General features: G+C 44.4%; 1 protein-coding gene across 1 annotated transcript in view; it reads right to left on the reverse strand.

Moving 5' to 3' along the window:
* GFRA4 (GDNF family receptor alpha 4) overlaps positions 1-12,668 on the reverse strand; it is a 929,345-nt gene extending 916,677 nt beyond the window's left edge. The window contains exon 1 of the mRNA XM_069632254.1: positions 11,996-12,668. Coding sequence (XP_069488355.1) covers positions 11,996-12,044 — 49 coding nt within the window. The 5' untranslated portion in view covers positions 12,045-12,668. The remainder of the gene's footprint in view (positions 1-11,995) is intronic.
* Positions 12,669-20,234: the final 7,566 nt, after the last annotated feature.

A 20,234-nucleotide genomic window follows, 5' to 3' on the forward strand; every position in this document is an offset into this window, starting at 1 on the left:
TGCTGCCATTTGCATGATCTCCGTAGAGATATGAAAGGAGGAGGTAGGCTGTATTAGGGCGGGAGGGAGGAAAATGCAAAATAGATTTGCTGTTACGTTGATGGATGCAGAGCAGAAGAGCCCTGAGCTCTGTGTGTGGTTCTGTTTGTAAGTGCTCAGTGTTAAGAGCATGGACGCCTCTGGGTCCAGTCTAGGTGGAGTATCTTGTGCCCATGGTGCTAAGATGCATTGGCCAGGGTGTGTGAGGTATTTTGGTTTAGGTGTGTTGAGGTGTGTATTCAGCTGGTCAGATAGCGAAGCGAGCTGAGAGCTTCTTTCTGACATGTCGGCGTAGCCTGCTGGTGCAGGTTTGAATCCCAGTGGAGCCAACTCAGCCTTTCATCCGCCCGAGGTTGATACATTGAGTACCATGTGGTGGGTAAAGATATCAACTGTCATTACAGGGCTTTGGTGCCCTTGGGTGAGCTAGCGCTATATATAAACTGGTATTATTATTCAATTGCAATGTGCAGTTGGCGTGGTTGGTATGAGTACTTTGCACTGGAACTGAGAATTTAAGGTGCAAGGAGCATCCAGTGGATACCTTAACATGCAGCTTGGGGAAAGACGCAGATAATCACTCACTGCTCCAGACAGCTCCAATTTCACTTTGCGCCTTTCAAACAGTTGCTGTCTCTCCTGAGAGGATAACAGATACAGTGAACACCGTGTATAATTATAATCTTTTTTTTTATAATACGCTTAATACCAGAGAGTGGCCTCTAAGCACGGGATTGGGATTCGAACCTGTGTTGCAGTTTCTTTTCCTGCCTCCACGATAAATGCGATGCCCCTGAGATATCCCCCCTGAACAAGGATTCTTTAGTTGGAAGATGGGAGAGAGAGCCTGGATAAGCCTTACACCATCTACACAGTGCACATCATGAGTGACCACACCTCTCCCATGTCTTGGTCAGGTTGAACTTTAGTATCAATCTTTAAAAAAGGGAATCGTACTGATCCCTTCTACTACCGGCCTATTTCACTCCTCGATTCTTCTTCAAACATCATTGCTAATCCAGTGTTTAAGGAATTATAAAAGTGGGTGGAAAAAATGTATCTACTCAGTCCACTACAGACAGGATATAGGATGCAGTTGGAACCATTATGAGTGGTTTAGCCCTTAAAGCCTGCCTTTCCGATGTAGGAGCTTATTCAGGGAGAACATTACATATAGGAGCAAATGATCTAATCTCCACATCTGAAAATGTAGACATCAATAGACTGTGGTCTAAAATGTTGAAAAACAGTATTGATCCAGCTTTATTGCCAATGATTCAATTACTCTATTCCTTTTTTAATTTGTATTTATTTATAGTGTAATTGGATAATTAAAACCTTAAACATTTACACAACAATAAAATTTCATATCACAACCAATTCAAATTCCAAATCACTTATACAATATTAAAACTTCGTATCATGTCAAGTTACATTTCTTGTGGCAATTTCTTATCTCAACGTATGGGGTCAAATAAAACATTTCTACAACATTTCTACAACATTTCATCCAATAACCATTAGTATCTCATTTCATCATTTCATTATTACATTGATTATTTACATCATTGCTCTGTCTAATTACATTTCATAAAACATAATTTAATTTCCTAAATGAGATAATATCCAAGCTAAATAAACCCAATCAATTTTCCTATTTACATCAACTAATTCCATTATCTAGTAACATTTCATAAAACTAATTTGATTTCACAATACTATTGTCAGTCGAAGCTTCCAATTTTTTCTTTAATATCTCGCTCCATATATAGTGGGCTGCGCTAATATACATCAGTGTTTCGGTTGCATAAATACTTGACCAAAATTGGTCGGATGCAACCATCTCGAAATCATAAAATAGGTCTTTATATCCTCTATAATATAATTCCAATAAATTCTCACAGTCCGTTAGGAGGTGTCTTATTGTTAGTACCTCCTTTGGGCACAGCCTACACAACCTTTTATCGCTTGGAACACCCGTCCAACCACCAACATATTCATAACAAAGAAGTACATTGAATCTTAGTAGCATGATAAATCTGGTAAGATCACGATTACTCTTTTCCAACAATTCAACTAAGGTTAGACTTAATACTCTGGGATATCTATCAAGAAAAACTTTGCTGACCAAAGGAGTCTGGCAGAGGTGTGTAGTCACCCCCACTCTTTTCATTGATTATATAGCAGACCTTTGGGATGCAAGTAAAGAGTGGGCAGGATTTGTGCTGATGTGGTCATGGTTCAAATTAAACTGTATCGCATATGCGGACGATATCTTGTTAATGGACCACACACCTGGCGGCCTCCAGCGTCAACTTGACGGCGTCAATCAGTATTTGAATGAGAATTCCCTACAAATTAACACCTCTAAATCGTATGTAATAGTCGGTACCACCAAGATAAATTGCAGGGAATATGTGTGGAAATTGAACAATGCAACCGTACAGCTGGTCGACTCAATTCGATACCTAGGATACGAAATTGGGGTGAAGAAACAAAGGGAGAAGGAAAAATCCTGTCTTGTCTTTCCTTGATGGAAAGGATAAAGAGAAAATTGTGTGCATACTATCTGCTTCCTATAATAGAATTCTATAGAGTCAAAGTTTTGCCCATATTCTTTACTGATGCAAACTGATGCACATTACTGATAGGACATTCTTCGATGTTTTGGAAGGAAAAATCCTGCAACAAGTGTTGGGGCTCCCCATCTTGGTGCCCATAAGTCTCATCAGACTTGAGCTGGGGTTAGCGTCCTGGGGTCACAGTTTGTTAGTAAGACTCTGTATATCTGATTTATTCTTTGGACAGATCAGGAGAGAACTTATTGGGGTATCACCTACATATTTTGTTTTGGAAAAATACAAATCCATTTATGAAAAAACTAAAAATGAGTAGCGATAAGTTCACAAACATGCTGGGTCTAGACAGCTGAGTCATAACAAAATGTAAGAATAAGGTTAAACAATGGGACAAACCTAGTGATCTATCAGATCTGAGCTGCCTAAATCTGTACAAGGGAAAATACTTATTGTATATACCTTTTATCAAGCTAAGATCCTACTTGGCAACAATCCGAGCTCAAAGTACCGCGATTGGTATTTCAAATTTAGCTTAAACTGCCTTCCGACTCTGGAGGTGGTAAGTCCCAAGCTGGGAGTACCGCGTGAGCTGAGACGATGCAAAATGTGCGATCTGAGTATGACTGAGTCTCTGTTCCACCTGGTGAAGCTTTGTTCCAAATTCAACAACCAGAGAACATACTACTTTGAATGATTTGTTCACTCAACATCTACGGTTTTAACTAATGATCTATGGCACAGGTTAATGATGACCTCTAAGCTGTCATTATTAATTGAGTTAGTAAAAATGTTAATCGTCATCTTCTCTGAGATCAACAAAGTTACTGAGCAAGGAATTGTGGATTTAAACAATGTGTGTCAATGCGAATTCGATCAACTGAAATAAGGAGGATTTGTATTTGGACTGTGCTTTCTGTAAGGTTTCTATTTTAAATTAATATTTTTTTTTCTCTTTCTTCCTTTCTTTTTTGTTTCTTCTCAATTGTCTTGTCATCTTCAAATGTATTATTGATGATTGTAGAGTTGATTTTTTGTTATGAATTGTTATAAAAGATTGTGTATATGTACAATTTGCACAACTGATATAAATAAAACAAAATAATAATAAGTGAAGCACTAATGCTTATGGAGGCTTGAACTTTTTGGTTCAAAGAAATGTCTGCTAGAGATTTTTTTTTAAAAACACGTGCTTATTTCCCCGTTCTTAGTATGTTGGTTACCAGGGTAATAGTCACCTTAAACCTCACTCTCACTTGTTGGTGTGCTCTGCTCAGTGGGCCGCTAGGACTTTTGCCCATCAGAGCAACGTACTTTGGGCAATGGATGAATTATTTATCCCAGAATTCTACCTCAGTGTCTCCAACAAGCCTTGCACCATCTACACAGTGTACACAGTGCAAACGGGCACAAGCCAAAACTGAGATTAGCCCTCACTTGCACTCAAGTTATATGTCCTCATTTGCACTTAAGAACATGGACCATGTGTGTATCCAGGAGAAAGGCTTTACGGAGCATCCATTAAGAAAACCCTCAAATGTATTCTCGGGGCGTGCCTTAAATGCGCTCACGGAGGAGGCACAATTATAATAAAGAAGGAGGAACTTAACTGCACTTCAGAGAGACTTATAATTATAATAAAGAAGGAGGAACTTAACTGCACTTCAGAGAGACTTATAATTATAATAAAGAAGGAGGAACTCAACTGCACTTCAGAGAGACTGTTAACTGATTCACAAGGTGCACTCGAGAAGGCGGTCATAAACCACATTAGAAAGAGAGGCACTTAAGGTCATCCTGGTGAGATGTCTACAATTGCATTTAAGGGAGAGGATCTTAACTACGCTAAATAGATAGTACTCAATCAGCATCAAAGAGCAAGGCCTTCAACTGAATAGAAGGTACGGTGCACCTGCGAATCAAATGTATAAGTACTAAACTCCATCAAAGAGAGAAGCCTTCAAATACATAAAGGATATTGGTCATTTGTGTGTCAAAGAAAGAGACCTTCAAATGCCTCAAATGGGGAGACTTTCAAAGGCTTCGAAGCAATAGTTCATTTGTTCATCAAATGAGATCATTCAAATGCATCCAATAGAAAGACCTTCAAATGCATAGAAAACGTGGATCATCTGTGCATAAAAGAGAGAGCCATTCAACGGCGCAGTAGAAGTAAATAGCCTGTGCCTCAAAGAGAGAGGCCTTCAAATTCATCAACGAGAAATACCTTTAAATGCATAGAATGGGTGCATTATCGGTACATCAAAGCGCAAGGCCTTCCAAAGAATCAAGAAGAGAGACCCCAAAATGCATAGAAGGGGTGCATTATCTGTACATCAAAGCGCGAGGCCTTCCAAAGAATCAAGAAGAGAGACCCCAAAATGCATAGAAGGGGTGCATTATCTGTACATCAAAGTGCGAGGCCTTCCAAAGAATCAAGAAGAGAGACCCCAAAATGCATAGAAAGGGTGGTTTATCTGTACATCAAAGCGAGAGGCCTTCCAAAGAATCAAGAAGAGAGACCTCAAAATGCATAGAAGGGGTGGTTTATCTGTACATCAAAGCGAGAGGCCTTCCAAGGAATCAAGAAGTGAGACTTCAAAATGCATAGAAGGGGTGGTTTATCTGTGCACCAAAGAGAGATCCTCAAATGCAATAAAGCGGGAGGACTACAAATGCATGGAAGAGATGTCTGACTAGTACATCAAAGTGAGAAGCCTTAAAATGCATTTAAGAGATGGATCATCTATGCGTCAAAAAGAGGGGGGGTTTCCAGCACACCCTATCAATTCTCTCGTTTTACATTGGTTACGTCTACATTTCCCCTAGACCCTACATCTTTCTCAGCATGGAAAAGAGATTAGATATGGTTGCAGGCAAAGGTTCTACGACAAGGCTTGCATATGCTCTGAGAATGTTTTGAGACTGAGATATAAGGGTTTCTCCCTTTGGTCCACTTCCCACATGTTTTTTCTAAACTCGTGTTTGACTTCCTTGAGTGGCACGAGAAGATCTTACTTTATAATACGCGAGTTTCTAATCGTTCTTCGACTGCATTATTCAGCATATGCTCAGCAACTCATTGATCTGTAGCTGACCCTTTAGTTTGTAAATAGTAGGCAGCAAGCTTTATTCTGACTGGGTTGGCACCGGAAACTCTGGCAAGTTCCTCACTCATTTGTTAGATCTTTGCGCGCAGGGAAATCCCTAATGTTATATTTGATAAGGCACCCTCCAACTTTTCCAAACAAGTTCAGCCCTTTGTTGCCCAAACTGTAGCCAAGTACAGTATTCGAGGACAGGGTCTCTGCCTAAGCCACCATACTTCCAGTTGCCACTGTCAATGTCACCATGAAATGGTGCACGCTGTTGAATAGGAGCAGTCAATAGCTTTTCCAGCTAAGTTAGCCGTCGAATCTCAGGCCCAGGTGCCTGGATTCCCCCTCAGATTCTATTAGCCTTGGCTACCAGGATCAATTTCCTCAAACCATCTTTTTCAGTTTCTGAAGAGCGCCTCAAATTAGGCTCTGGCTTATTCATGGCTAAATATCTAAGGAAGTTCAGAAGCATGTGCACCTCTCATTCCCTAAATGCAAACCTGTTGCTTTTATGATCAACACATTTTAAAGGCCAGCGGGCACTGGCATCCATTAGGGGTGACACAAAATGTCCAGGTCTATTTGGAAGTGACGGGCATACAAAATCCAGTGGAACTCATTTGCTGCAAAGCCGGTTCTTTTTAAATGAAATGCAGCATCTATAAGTAACTTCCTAAACATGGGTGGCCAGTTGGGTGCGCAAAGCCCATAAGAGCCGGATGTGTGAAAACAGAGGCTTTGCTTAAAACCTTTGTCAAGACCGTATTTGGTGGTCGCTCACTTTCCGACCATTGATCCTACCACCAACAAGCGACCTCAGTGGGTTGAGCGTCCATTGACGAGATTTGCAGGTGACTGCTTCCTGTTCCAAGCCACGTGTCACTCGTGATCACGTGGCAGAACTCATCTGGGGTTACTGTGGTTGTGTTGTGTAGAAGCAGCCCGACCCCTTCAGTGCAATGATGCTTCTTTATGGCGCCGTTGGACTGATTTGCATATGGTCGGCTTCCATTCCCTTTGGCACAGACATTCTAAAATATGGTGGAAGGTTTGTTGTTCCCACCCAGTAGTCTACAAGTCATAGCTAAAGCCCTTCCGTTCTCTGGCTATGTGGAGAGGGTAGATCCTGACATAGTGACCTTGCACCCATTGTCGCGGGAGGATAGCTCAGGGGCAACATGCTCGCCTTGGAAGCAAGACAACCTGCAGCACCACAGGTTCGATCCCCGGGTCCGCGCTTAGAAACCTCTGGGTATTAAGCGCGTTATAAATAACCTATTATATTATATATCATATCATTGGCTACAGAGCCAGGTAGGCTTTAAGTTGCCAGGGGGTGCTTGCTGTTTTGTGCAGAGGAGGGATGGCTTCACAGTGCAGAAAGGAAAGGTATCTTTATACAGTACGTTTGATTGATTTGCAGGGCACCGTCTGTAATGGCACAGGCAAGCTAAGAAATTGTTTAAAAAATGAGTATGTCCTGTGGAAATGCAAATGATTTAGAATGGTGAGCGCAAGTATTTCCTTCTTATTTCTTCTTGTCTGTGTCGCCTCTCTTGGGAGTGGAGTCTTGCTTGCTGCACCCCCGGACTCAAGCTTCACAGCACTGACAAGTTCCAGAGTTTGCGCCTGCGCAGTTGCTGGTGGTCTTGTGCAGAGAGGATGTGACGTCACACAGAAGGCCAGACGGCTTCATTAGGGGCGGAAATGAACTGGTGTGCATGAGGGTGCTTCTCTTCTGTAATGGCACAGACGAGCTAACAAATGGTGGCGCCATTCCCAGTAGTACAAGCAGAACCATGAGAATGTGTATAATGGATAGTCGTTTCTGCTTTACCTCCCTAGATTCCTGACTCGTGGTGCCTATGGACTCAAGCTCCACCGCACTGACTGTAAAGCCAGTGAGGCCCACACTTGCTTGGGGTTGTTAGCTGTCGTTTGCTGCTGTCTTGTATTGGGGGAGGGAGGGTTTAACATCACTCTTGCCGCCTGCAGGCTTTGTTGGTGTAGTTAATCTGATTAGCATAAGGTTGGGACCTTTTCTACTAAAAATTCTTCCCCATTTTGGGGAGGGTGGTAGCACCGGTACCGTTAATAACAGTACCGCTGCTACCATCAAGTTCTGCTTGCGGGTGCAGGTGCCGGTACGGCCCCCAAGTCCGACCTGGCAGCTGCAAAGGCACCCACGACCAGAACTCGTAGTTCTTACCGTAAACTTGCAGGTACCGTTGTTACTGTACCGGCAAACTCGTAATGAGGCCCAAGTATTGGTGCTTTATAAATAAACTATCATATCAAACAATCATATCATTGACACAAGGGTTGGCAAAACATATGTTGTTCTCTGCTTTGTCCCCCTGCGTAAGTGGAAAATGGGTTGGTCTGGCTACAAGCCCTGACCCACTTAGCCCCCAGGGGGAGCACTACCTGTCGCCCACCGGGCCTGAAAAGCCTGCAGCACGCCTGAAGAGGCCTGCTCCTAATTGCAGACTCATCTAGTGGGGAGCTGTGCCCTCACACTTCTGCCTATCCTGCTCCTTTGGGTGGCAGGGTTGAGGTCCGTCTGCATGAAGTTGGTTCTCTACTTGAATTGCACGGAAGATATAAAACATGATTGCAAGTGCTGTCAGATGGAAATCCCAGTGGTGTTGATGTCTGAGCTCGGAAAGTCCCATCACATGTGTGGTTCTAGAATCCCAGCACGTCAAGGCCAGCCTTGTATATTTCTGCGGTCACTGAAATAAGTACTGTTGAGTTTGGATTGGTCAGTACAGTATTAACAGACCGCCAACATGTCCAGTTAACGTGGCACTGCCATGTCTCAGTATGTGCACACTAGGGTGACCAAACGTCCCGGTTTTGCCAGGACAGTCCCGGAATTTAGTACCCTGTCCCCGTTCTCTAGATTATGTTCCCATTGGAAACTGCGGTGGTCCTGATTTTTTGTAGTAGGTCTTCATAGCTCGTGGGCAGGACGGCACAATCTCACACAGAAGAAATGCTGCATTTCACAATTCAAGATAGCGTTAGTTAGTCATAAATGAATTATAATATGTGTTTATTTGAACAGTAACACTTAAACCCCCTTCTCCTCCAAACGCTACTGAAGAGTAGTGCCTTGACGGCCACTTTCAAGAGCCAGTCCTACTTTTATGTTAGTTGCCCTGTCCCGGTTCTTTACTTTTTATATCTGGTCACCCCAGGGCACGCTCACTCCTTTGCATGTCCGGGGGCATGCACGTGTTGGGGTACCTCCTAGAGGTGTAAACGGAATGTGCAGCTGGGAGGCCTCGCCACTCTAATGTCTTGTGGGTGGCATTTCAAAGGCAAGCCGGAGGCGTTCTCCTCGGCTCTGAGGCCTGCTAAGTCGCAGCAAGCAGGCAGTCAGGCAGAAAATGAGAGTTATTAAAACAGGCTATCACACGCAGCCGATCTGGAGGCACGCCCGAGCCGAGCAGAACCATGTTGATCTTAGAAATAGCTCTCAATTTCAAGCCATCCACGCTCCCTTTACGCTTGAGGGACACCAGGACGAGCAACAATAGCGCGCGGGCTCGCCTTCAAATCAATATTGCAAACAGCACTTGGGTGAATTAACTGACCGGGCCCACCGCGTGCATCGAAGCCGGGCTTCGGGGCTCGTTTGAAGCGCCAAGAGGCATTGGTAGCACCAGGCGGGAAGGGGAGGTGATTCGTTATAACTGTGGAACCAGGAGACGTTTGTCCCAGTCCCGGCTCCCTCCTACATACATACATCGTGTGACCTTGGGAAAAACTCTTCCTATCCGAGTGCTTCTGCTGGCTGTAAAAGTCGGAAGAGCTTGGAAATTACCACACCCCTTGGGCCCCCAAAAAATGTCGGGTAAGAAAAAGTGAAACACTCCACGTGGACCTGTGGAAGAAGACCCATCTTGATCAGCAGTGCACACATTTGGAAATCTAATTAAAAATCGAACTGCAACGCCAATCTCTCCGAGTAACGTGTTGTTGCAGACATCATGGACACACGCCCTCGGTAATAATATATTGGGCAGAGAAGAGGCAGTGAAAGGACACAAACACAGACAATGGTTGCGGGGGCAGGGGGGCGGGAAGAAAGTAGGCGCTAATAATAGAGAGAGAAAAACAAACAACGAGGACAAAACGCCCAAATTCACACGGCCTGCTTCATAACGACTGGTTCCCTGAGTCCCAAGCCAAACCCCTTAAAAGAAACAATGGGAAAACCAAGTACCAGCTCCTTGGTCATCGCCACCTGCACGCATATCCTTTTACATGACATTCAATCCCTTGGCCAATCCCAATAGATAGCTCGGCGGGTTAAGCACGCGTTGCCGTGAGATACCGGCTCGCATCAACGCAGGCCTATTGATGCCATCAATTAGGGAGATATCCCCATTTGCTGCCAGGGCGCTTAAAAGAGGGTTGTCTGTTTTAAAGCGATTTATAGAAAGTGATTGTGGATGACACACGTGGACATGGACGCGGATGATGGAGACGGGCTCGGCAATGTGCTAGAGCGTCGCGTTTTGCATTCCAGGCGGCGGAGCAGTAGCGCATTCCCCTCGGCCCCCTGCAGAGCTGCCTGTCAGCAACACGAAATGGAAAGCGGCGACATGACAAGACCGACCACCCCGGTGGCACCACGGGGGTTGGCTGGGGTACGTTTAAAGACCATACACCGACTCTGGTGCTTTCAGCTCGGTCCGGTCAATGGACCAACACAAGAGTGCTCAGTGGGTTGGAAATTCGCTGCATTCCATGTAGTTGGAATCCCGCCACTGCCGACTCCGCCTTTTATCTTAGCACGGTCCATGCAGTGTTGACACTCCGCTCCTTGTGACTAGCTCCCGTCAATTAAGAGATAAAGAAAACATCGGTGTGTGGCGCGTATGCACAACTCAGGGAGTTCACACAAGTGGCACAAAGCAGGTGCCGCTGCTCCGGTCTCTGCTGTGACCAAGGCATGGCACCAGCGCAGCGCTCGTGAGAACCACACTCTGACCTATTTGGAAAAAGGAAGCTCTATTGTAATGCACATTTATATCATCTTAATCGACGTAGATCGCGTTTCCAGGAAATCCATGGTACTCTTTGAGCCATGCAACATGACCGCCGTGTGTTTACAGTGCCAGTGTCCGGGATGCCAAGCAGAGCATTATCGGCCTTAAACGAACATCGCCTCGTCTTGTCCTGGGCATTGTGCGAAAGAGCCTCAGAAACACACGGCGGCGCTTCAGATCAGCCGAAGAGATGGCTCAGCGGGTCAACGCGCCTGCTACGGAAACCCCTGTGCAGCCTGATCACAGAATCGAAACTTTTAGCTCGGTGCAGCCGTGATTAAAAAACGGGGAATATTGTACAGCCCCGCCACCCCAAACTTCTCCTCCACCCTCCTCCCACTCCGCTTTTCATGTGCCAATCTAATCGGCTCGCTGGCGTTTAAGGCACATGGCACCCAGTGCTGCATAAAGTGCTTACTTGAGGGGAGTGGCCAGTGTGTTTCGCGCACAGCAGGGCGCAGAACCGTTCTGGTAGCGCATGGCGATTAAATAGCCTCCGCTATGTAATCCAGGCTGCACGTGTACAGTCCTATCCCGCCTCACTGCTCCCATCAGACAAGAGAACTGGCTACAGTGCGCGGTTTATCCAGGATCACACAAGCTAGTCACGTCGGAGGGACCGTAGCGCCTGCCTGTTCCAGGACCTGAACACAGCCTCTCCAACAGCGAAAATCAGTGCTTAACATTAGAATAACTTGTGCAAGAATGTGTTCCTTCCTGAGAAAATAACACACACGCACACACATACGGCGCACACACACACGCGCGCGCTGCAGGAGTGTAAGCAGATGCTGCCAACCCCAAAATTGCTGTAAGCACAAAAGGGCACCGAGCGCCAGGCAGCGCTGGTATCTGGCAGGTGTACCTGTGCAGTGGCGAGTCACTTCATAAACACGCTTATTTGGCTCGTTGGTTAGAATGGACTCAGAGAAAACACACAGTGCATAGAAAGGTCGCCGGGAATCATCGTGTTGAATGTGGTACGGTGTGTGCGGTGCGGTGTGGTCCGACCCTCTCTCTGCAAGTAAACTGGCCCAACAGAACGGCACGCTGGCTGATACACAACTGCACTTCCAGGCGAGCAGCGAGAGAAACACTGGAACTCACAAGCCCGCAGCACACACTGAAAATAAACCACATTCAACCAACACTGCTGCGAGGTGGGCAGTTGCGGCTTACGCCGAGCCCCTAAAAACATGTTTAGCGAGCGCCCACTTACCCAGGAAGATGGCGATCAGAAAGTAGCGCATCTCCCTCGCCGTGCCCATCCTGGAACACACACTCCTGCTCCCACCTTTAACTCGCGCAGTTCGGGATAACTTTATGGAGATGTCGGGGCGCGAGAGGCGCGCCGTTCCTCCGGAGAGATGTGTGAAGTCAGAACGCCACTAAATCGTCCAGAGAGCTTTTTGGGAGCATCGCTCGCTACTGCATCCGAGCAGTGGGGGGCAAGCAACCTGGGCAGAACAAGGTTCGGGCGACGAGGGCTAGCACATCCCCAGAATCCACTGGTCCTTCCCCAAAGTTTGCGTGCGATGAGATCCCAGGAGTGGCGTGCAGGTGGAAGAGGAGGGACGGACTATCCCTCTGTCCTGGCAGGTCGCAGGGGGGTCACATCCAGCCAGTAAATCATGCCCTGAGAGCCTCTCGGGTCGTGATGGCAGGTCCTCTTCTCGGCGTGCGCGCCTGCTGCTCGCAGAGGATGCTGCCGCGAGAGGGTGTGGGGGCTGGCGGTCCTCCTCTCTGGAGCACCGGCTGCTCTGTCTGGGGCGCCGCTGCAGTACCGGCAGCCGCCGCGGGCAGGGGAGGGGGCGCAATAGCATCTTAAAGCAGCCGGCGCCTCAGGCGGACAGCATGTGGGGTCCTTTTATGGCCGGGCCGCGCTCGGCATCGTCCCCCTTTAAGGCTAGCAGCAGACCACCAAGGAAGCCAATTGCCCCCCTATTGTGCCGGCTCCTGATGAAGGGACATCTGTGAGCTTGGTATTTAGGAAATTCGCAGGAAGCTGTCTATGTAACAGCGTCCGCGACTGACCTTGGTTTGCTTAATCGATAATTTAATTATCAATACAACCATGGCTTGTACAATTAATAATTATTATGGCAAACGCCACAGCGGAGTTGTCTCTCGATGCTTAATTATTTAGGCGTCATTATTTTCCAACTTCGCGAACTTTAAAATCTCCTTTTTAACCCTTCTCCAAAGGTTCGTCAGCTTATTTATTTATTTATTTGAATATATGAACTTACTCCGCACAGCTGTCCTTACCAGACAGCCTTTCAAATTAAAACGAAAAGAATGCGGCTTTTAATAAACATTATCGTTATTAACATAATATTTGTGCTATCCAGTATAACTGTTAATGATTTTCATGTGTTTACTATGTTGCATTATTATCTATCATGTTAATTAGTAATGCTAATATTAATATCAGTAATACTATTCTAAATATTGTTTATATTATTCATGTTAACCCTACTATCATCACAGATATGATATGATAAGTAATTTCTAACGCACCTGTACACAGGTGTTTCTAGGCGCGACAAGACAACGGAGAGAAGACAGAGGGAGGACAAAACAAGCGAGCTTCCCTTTACTAGGCCTTGTGTCATTCAGATGTGCAAGGGGTGGGGGCTGGGGGGAAAGTGCCAGGGAGAGGGAAAAGGGAAAGAGGGCAGCATTGCTCAGAATAAGTGCAGCGAGGGCACACAGCTCGGGGTAAGCGCAAGGAGGCACAGCATGGTAGAGGTTACAGTTACAGCTCGGTAAGCAGTCTTTCCATCGAAAAAGTTTCCAACAAAACTTTTCCCATTGAAAGTTTTACAATGAAAATGTTTCCATCAAATGCATATATGTGTGAGGTAAAGGGTTAATTTTGTTTGGGGTGGGTTTTTAAGGGTAAAAAACAGGGGGTTGAGGGAGACCCCCAAAAAAATACAAAAAATGCATTATATATAAACATTTTCATTAGAAAACTTTCGATGCATTTTACTTTCGTTGGAAAGTTTTCGATGCAAAGATTATAAACCTTACAGCTTCTAAGTGCATGGTAGGCCCGGAGGCAGAGTAGGGGTGACTTATCAAGAAAGCGCCTGGTACCCAGTGAGACTCTGAGGGTAGGCAAGCAGCCAGTCAGTGCAGCAGACAGGCAGGTCAGGTAGGTCAGCAGGGGAGGGAGAGAGAGAGAAAGCAGAGAAGAGGAAAGTTTTGAGCTGCTTCCGGAACTTCAGGTGTTCCAGCTCAGGTTAGTGAGGGGCAGGGAGGCCATTCCAGAGGGAGGCACCTGCAGAGGAGAGAGATCTACCCCCACTCTCTGCCTGGAGAGGCGTCTGAACCCTTAGGTAGCTGAGCAAAGGGCTCGATAAGGAAGGTATTTTGGAAGAGAGAGTTGATGTAGTGCGGGCCCTGGCCCCAGAAAGCCTTGTGTTTTGATGACCTGTCATGGCTTTTCTTTTATGTCATCACATTTTCACTGCACCTTTATGGAGCCACACACGTTGATGAACTTGCGAAAAAAGGTTGGAAGGGCCTATCTATTGTTTTTATTTTTTGTTCATTAGTTTAGCGCCCAGACCCGGAGGTATCACAGCGCTTGTACATGAATTGGCAGGGCAGGCAGGCATGAACAGTAAAATAACAGTGGAGTACATAAAGGATGCAGTGTCAAGTTGAGTTCAGTTATGCTGAAAACCGACACAGCCAAAGATGCTGTTCTATGCTATGGTGCAACTCACAGCACCTATCATCACATTTTAATTCTCCACTCAGAGCACAGGGAAATGTCCATTGGCATTTCTGTCCGGCAGTTCAGCAGAGGAATATCTGACAATTCACCTCTGAGCAAAAGTACCACCAGCAACCCCGGACGTGGTACATGTTGTTTAAGTATGCCTACATATAAAAATTAAAAAATAAGTAGTATGCTTGTATAGTCAAACCTGTTAGCATGTCATTGGTATTTTCCGTTGTAAAGATGGACTGGAAAACCCAATTTTAAGCAGAGAATTAGAGGCCGGAAAGTCCCACAATCAATAATGTAATTAGTTAAAGTGAAACGCGAAACCCAGCTCTAATAACAATCAAACATAATGCAGGGACTGTATACAAGCATCAAATCTCGCAGCTTTCTGAGCTGCTCATACAAAACTACAGATTATAAACCAAAAACACGTCATAATGACGATATCAAAATACAAGACCTACGGGGTGAGGGGATTGGTTAAGGGATACACCCCATATACATATCTATATGGGTTAACTTTCCAATTGGGTAACACTTATCTAGTGGCTCTCCTGGGACTACCTCTAAATTGATAAGAAAAATAAGACATCACCTTTACAACTAATGATTGGTAATCTTAATACGTATTGGGCGGCCTGGCATTGAGGGGGTTTCATTGGTTGCCATCTTGCTGACCAATCTTGGGCAACTGACAAGTCATGAAAACATGAGCTAAACTGGGAGTAGGGGAAGAGAGGCCCACAAACTGCTTATGTACTTCAATAAGAATACCATCCCTCATCTCCTAGGCCATGGACCAGAGTGATCTGCTTTGTAGTTAACCTTGTACGGTGCACTGTGTCTGGAAATATGCATGGGGAAAGCCATGTGTCTTCTCTGTGTCTGTTCTAATGAATAGACAGTGTTCATTGAATTATGGGTCACCTGTGAGAGGACTGTGTTTTGAATTAGTTCACCCTACATTTCTGAGTATTTATCTACTATTACTTCAAGGGTTATAGTTTTTCTCTACCACTAGAGACTTGGTTGAGCTTACTTCTCATCAAATCTTTTAACCTATAATTACCCTGCATCTGGCTCACAATGGATGGATGTTCTTTTCCAAACTTTAATTAATTCGGAAGTTTACTTCTTATGTTTCGGGAATCCTTATCTGGTGTCTTCTCAGCAGCATGCATACCCTCCCTAAATTCTTTGGAACCTTGGCCTGGGCTGTGTAGCTACTGTCTGTGCCCTGCACAAATATGTTTTTCAGCAAATTCAACAGTTTTAGTTTTCGTGGAGCCTTGAGGCTGAGGGGTAAAATATAGCCTCTGAATTTCAGAAATAAAGAGGCCATTCCAGGCCAGGATTTAAGAGTGAAGCTGGCCGGTGATATCTATTGGAAAATGCAGGCCAGTCCAAAACACGTCTTTTTCTGACTTAAGACCATGTGACATGGAAAGAAATGGGCCTAGTTAAACTCTACTAAAATGGACAAGTGCGCACATGGAGAAATTAACATACTTTTCCCAAATGAACTTACCTTTTGGAAAGGCCTTCTTGGAGCATTAAAGGACACACCGGTTTTTCTTGGTAAATAATGGCATATGCATCAATAATACCAAAGAGATACTCACGCCTTTTAAACTGTTATATCAAAGAAATACATTACATATGGACAGATTTGAAAACTGCAGCAGTGCACACAGGATGAAAAGAAATAGTTGTGCATTTGAAGCTAAAAATGAGGAATAATGCATTTTTAATTTAGAAATAAAGTCAAATGGCAGACTGCTTTTATGGAGTGATGAAAGACTTGTTTTCAACTTGATTCCCTTTGCTAACTATGGCCTATTTTGTATGCAGGAGATTGTTTCATTGACCTCTGTTCTAATATTGTATAAAGAAAAGATTATATTGTGAACAAGAGACCCTGGTGCAGCATTGAAAGTTACAAAGACACGGTGGACAAATTTAATATGCCACCCTTTCAGAATAGTAAACCGTAACTTGTTGTCTCTGAGATGAAATCCCCATTTAACTGTGAACTCAATAGTGTTTCAGGATCCTGACCTTGCAGCCCATTGGTTTGATGAATACCAGGGATGCCAGACTGGTTTCAAGTAATTGCTTAAATAGACAGAGAAAGAGATCAAATTTGTGGTGAATTACTGATAACATTATTAACAGAAGTGACCTTAGGGTTAAATATCCACATAAAAAGTGCGTTAGTTCTAAACAAAGACCCTTTGAAAATCTCAAGACCTTGGCTGGGCCCATCAAGGCAACAGGTCTCGCTGTCAAACTCAATGCTAAGATACACAAATAAGTAGGATGATAGTTATGGGAGTTGCTGATAACATGTCCTGCAGAAGTAACCTTATGGTCAGGCCTCCCGATAAACAGTGCATTCAACACCAATCAAGGCTTTGAAGCCAAGGAGAGAAACAGTTACGATAAACCAGATGGCTGGTCATATGTCTTAAGAGGAATAGAAACTGGGAGCCATGTTGATTAAACGTTGAATACAATTTTTTCCTAAATAAAAGGAGCATCGTGTGTCCTATCGAGCCCACCCGGGTTCAAATTAAAGGGGATAAAAAGCCAGTCAGAACCCCGTAAAAAATGAAATATGTGTGATGTACACAAATTCAGTCATGGGAAAAAATATGATCCTGCCATTTTCATACATGTGAGAAATGGGAAAGATGTCAAAGGGGTAGAGCATGAAATTAAGGTGTAATTGGAAATGGTTCCATTTTCAGCTATTTCGGTGCAGCAGCAAACCACGTAAAACAGTAGCTCCACCCAGGAAGGGTGTGCTGAAATAAAATATGTATTGTCCGACTCCCCATAAAATATAGAATTAAAAAATACCTATATTCATGTGATTATCTGAAAGACCAAGAAAGTTGTAAATTATGAGGTTTTTCAGAACACAAAATGTGAAACTCACTGTCAGTTTGAAATGATGTATTTTTTCTCCTCCCTAAGCCTACATCATACACTCCTCTCAATTGCTGGTCCTATCAGCAGGCAGGGGGCGTGGTGGGGGAGGGGAAGTGAGCGGGCTAGCCAATGCTGACCGTGGGAATTATGACCATAATGGAGTGTCATCACTCCTATAAGCGGGTATGTTTGCATCAGAACAAGGCTTTTTCTGACTTATTCTGGGAGATAGCCTGCTGCTGGACTCTTGCGAGGAACAACTAGCAGAGAGACAAGGGGAGCTACCAAGGCCATTAGGGTAAACCTTGCCTGCAAACCTGGTAGCTCTATCTCGGAGAGGCCTATTTGGAGGGACCTTGCTGTGGGAGAAGCCTGGTGTGAGCTGCCTAACAAAAGAGGGTTCTAAAAATACAGCTGGCTGCCTGAGATAAGAGCAGAGAGTCCCCGTATAAGTAGACCCATCCCAAAAAGCCATCCATTGTGTGGGAGCTACCTGCCCTTATACCTTTCTATTAGTGGGGAAAAGAGGGGGGGTGATACTGTGTAGGCCCTTTGCACACATTTCTTGAATTTCGCTTAAATTATTTCCCCATAGAAAACCAACCCCTATGTTGAATTTGAATTGTGTTGGGAACAGCCCACCTTAATCCTTGTGGGGGAAGGGAGAGACACTGTTTAGATCTTTAGCACATTTGATAAAGTAAATCAATTAATTCCCATATAGAAAATCACAGGATGAGTGTTGTTAGATTTCGAAACAAACAAAGTTCATGCCTATTGTGTTAGAGCCGGTATAGCCCATAAAGACTTGGTTGACTGTTTTCTGAATCACTTGACTTCCAGTCCGGAAGGGAGGGTGTCCATAATCCCAGAATAGGTAATCCTAAACGCTACCTTTCAAGTGATGCAGAGGGTGTAAAACAACATTCCCCATTCATCCCAATTCATTTAAATCAGAATTACAAAGCATTGCTTTCATTTTCATATCTGTTGCAAAATTGATTTTTCCCACTGCATTCCTGTCCATAATATAGCATTTCTAGTCCAAAACAATTTTCCCATTGAGCTTCTTTCCCAAACCTTGCTTTCCAAATCAATGCCAAAACGAGTTTCCCATTGTGTGTACCTTGCCTTCCAATCAGAGGGGTCATATTTAATTGATTCCTTGAGGGTGCGGGTTGCAGGGAGAAAGAGTTTTGCAACTAAATAAAAGTGTCACTGTGTGTTATATTTGTATGGATTCAATTGCTAGAAATCTGATGTAAATTGTGAAGGCACATCTCAAAATTCGACCTATGTTGTTGTAATCATGGAGCGCCATTGTGATTTGTGATATTGTGTAGTGCCACGGCGTTGGTGGTTGAGGTTTGTGATTATCCTCCTATTTTGGTAAAAACCTTAATAAATATATATTCTTCCTATACACCAGCCTGGTTCCTAGTCCGTTGGTGACACAGGGTAATTGTTGGGGTGGGTGCGAGACGGGTTGGCGGCCTCACCAAAATAGAATCCGTAAGCGCTTTATTGTGTGCCACCTGGCTTGGGGTTGGGAGGAGGAACTCCCTGAGTTGAGTGTGACTGCCTAATAAACTGCAACAAGGCCTCTCACTTACTTCAATGCATGCTGCAACTTCCATTTTAGAAAAGATGACTGCCCATTACTTACTTCAATGCATGCTGCAACTTCCATTTTAGAAAAGATGACTGCCCATTACCACTCTGATTCTATGTTAGTGTGCTATACTTGCATGTGGTTTAGGTTTCATTCAGCCTATATTATGTTCTTCATGTCTCTATGGTTGCAAATGTTAATATTCTTCATGTGCAGATGCATATTTGACCGGGTGTATTTTCTTCGTGTTGAGTGCATGTTTGCTTCATGTCTAGTGGATACTTCTGTGTAGTTCCATCGCCTGTCTGGTCATTCTCGCCATCTTTAACTCACATCGTGCTCAACATTTGTTGTACCTGCTTGGGTTATGGGCAGTATGGTTCACTCAGTGAAGGACATTTCTCACCAGGCCCGTATTGAGCCAGTGGAGGGGCATTAGCTATAGGTGACATATTCATCTGTCCCTCAACATTCCCCCTCTGGTTGAATTCTTACCACACCCTCGTTCTTGCCCTCCTCGCATAGGGTACTTTGGGTATCCATATTTTAGTCACCCCCCTCAGGTCTCCTACATGTCCTATGTGTTCCTCCACACTCCAGGTCATATAGCTGCACTCCCCATTGAAGTTGAATACCCATCATCCAATGTAGTTATAAGGGTCTTGTAGATAAATACATTTTGATCCTAGAGGGACAATAGGACGTTCTTTCATGTGGACATAGGGTAGATTGTCAGTTTGTGTGTATTCATGAATGTGAGTGTCCACGTTTATTACTGCTTCCTTCCCAACGCCTCGTTTGGCAGCCTTTTATGCTAATCATCCAATGTAGTTATAAGGGTCTTGTAGATAAATACATTTTGATCCTAGAGGGACAATAGGACGTTCTTTCATGTGGACATAAGGTAGATTGTCAGTTTCGTGTGTATTCATGAATGTGAGTGTCCACGTTTATTACTGCTTCCTTCCCAACGCCTCGTTTGGCAGCCTTTTATGCTACTAGAATGAATATTACTATGGCTATTAATACCCTGAAGGCATTAGCCATCTAGGTGGGGATCCATGAGAACAGATCAATTAACAATTCATAATTCTCAGTTACATCTACCTCCACCATTTTCATGTGCAGGTCTATTAACATGGCTATGGTCTCTGAGTGGGTTCCATTGTC

This window comes from Ambystoma mexicanum, chromosome 6q, assembly GCF_040938575.1.
Source record: "Ambystoma mexicanum isolate Mex_15411 chromosome 6q, UKY_AmexF1_1, whole genome shotgun sequence".
In the NCBI taxonomy this organism is placed as follows: Eukaryota; Metazoa; Chordata; class Amphibia; order Caudata; family Ambystomatidae; genus Ambystoma; species Ambystoma mexicanum.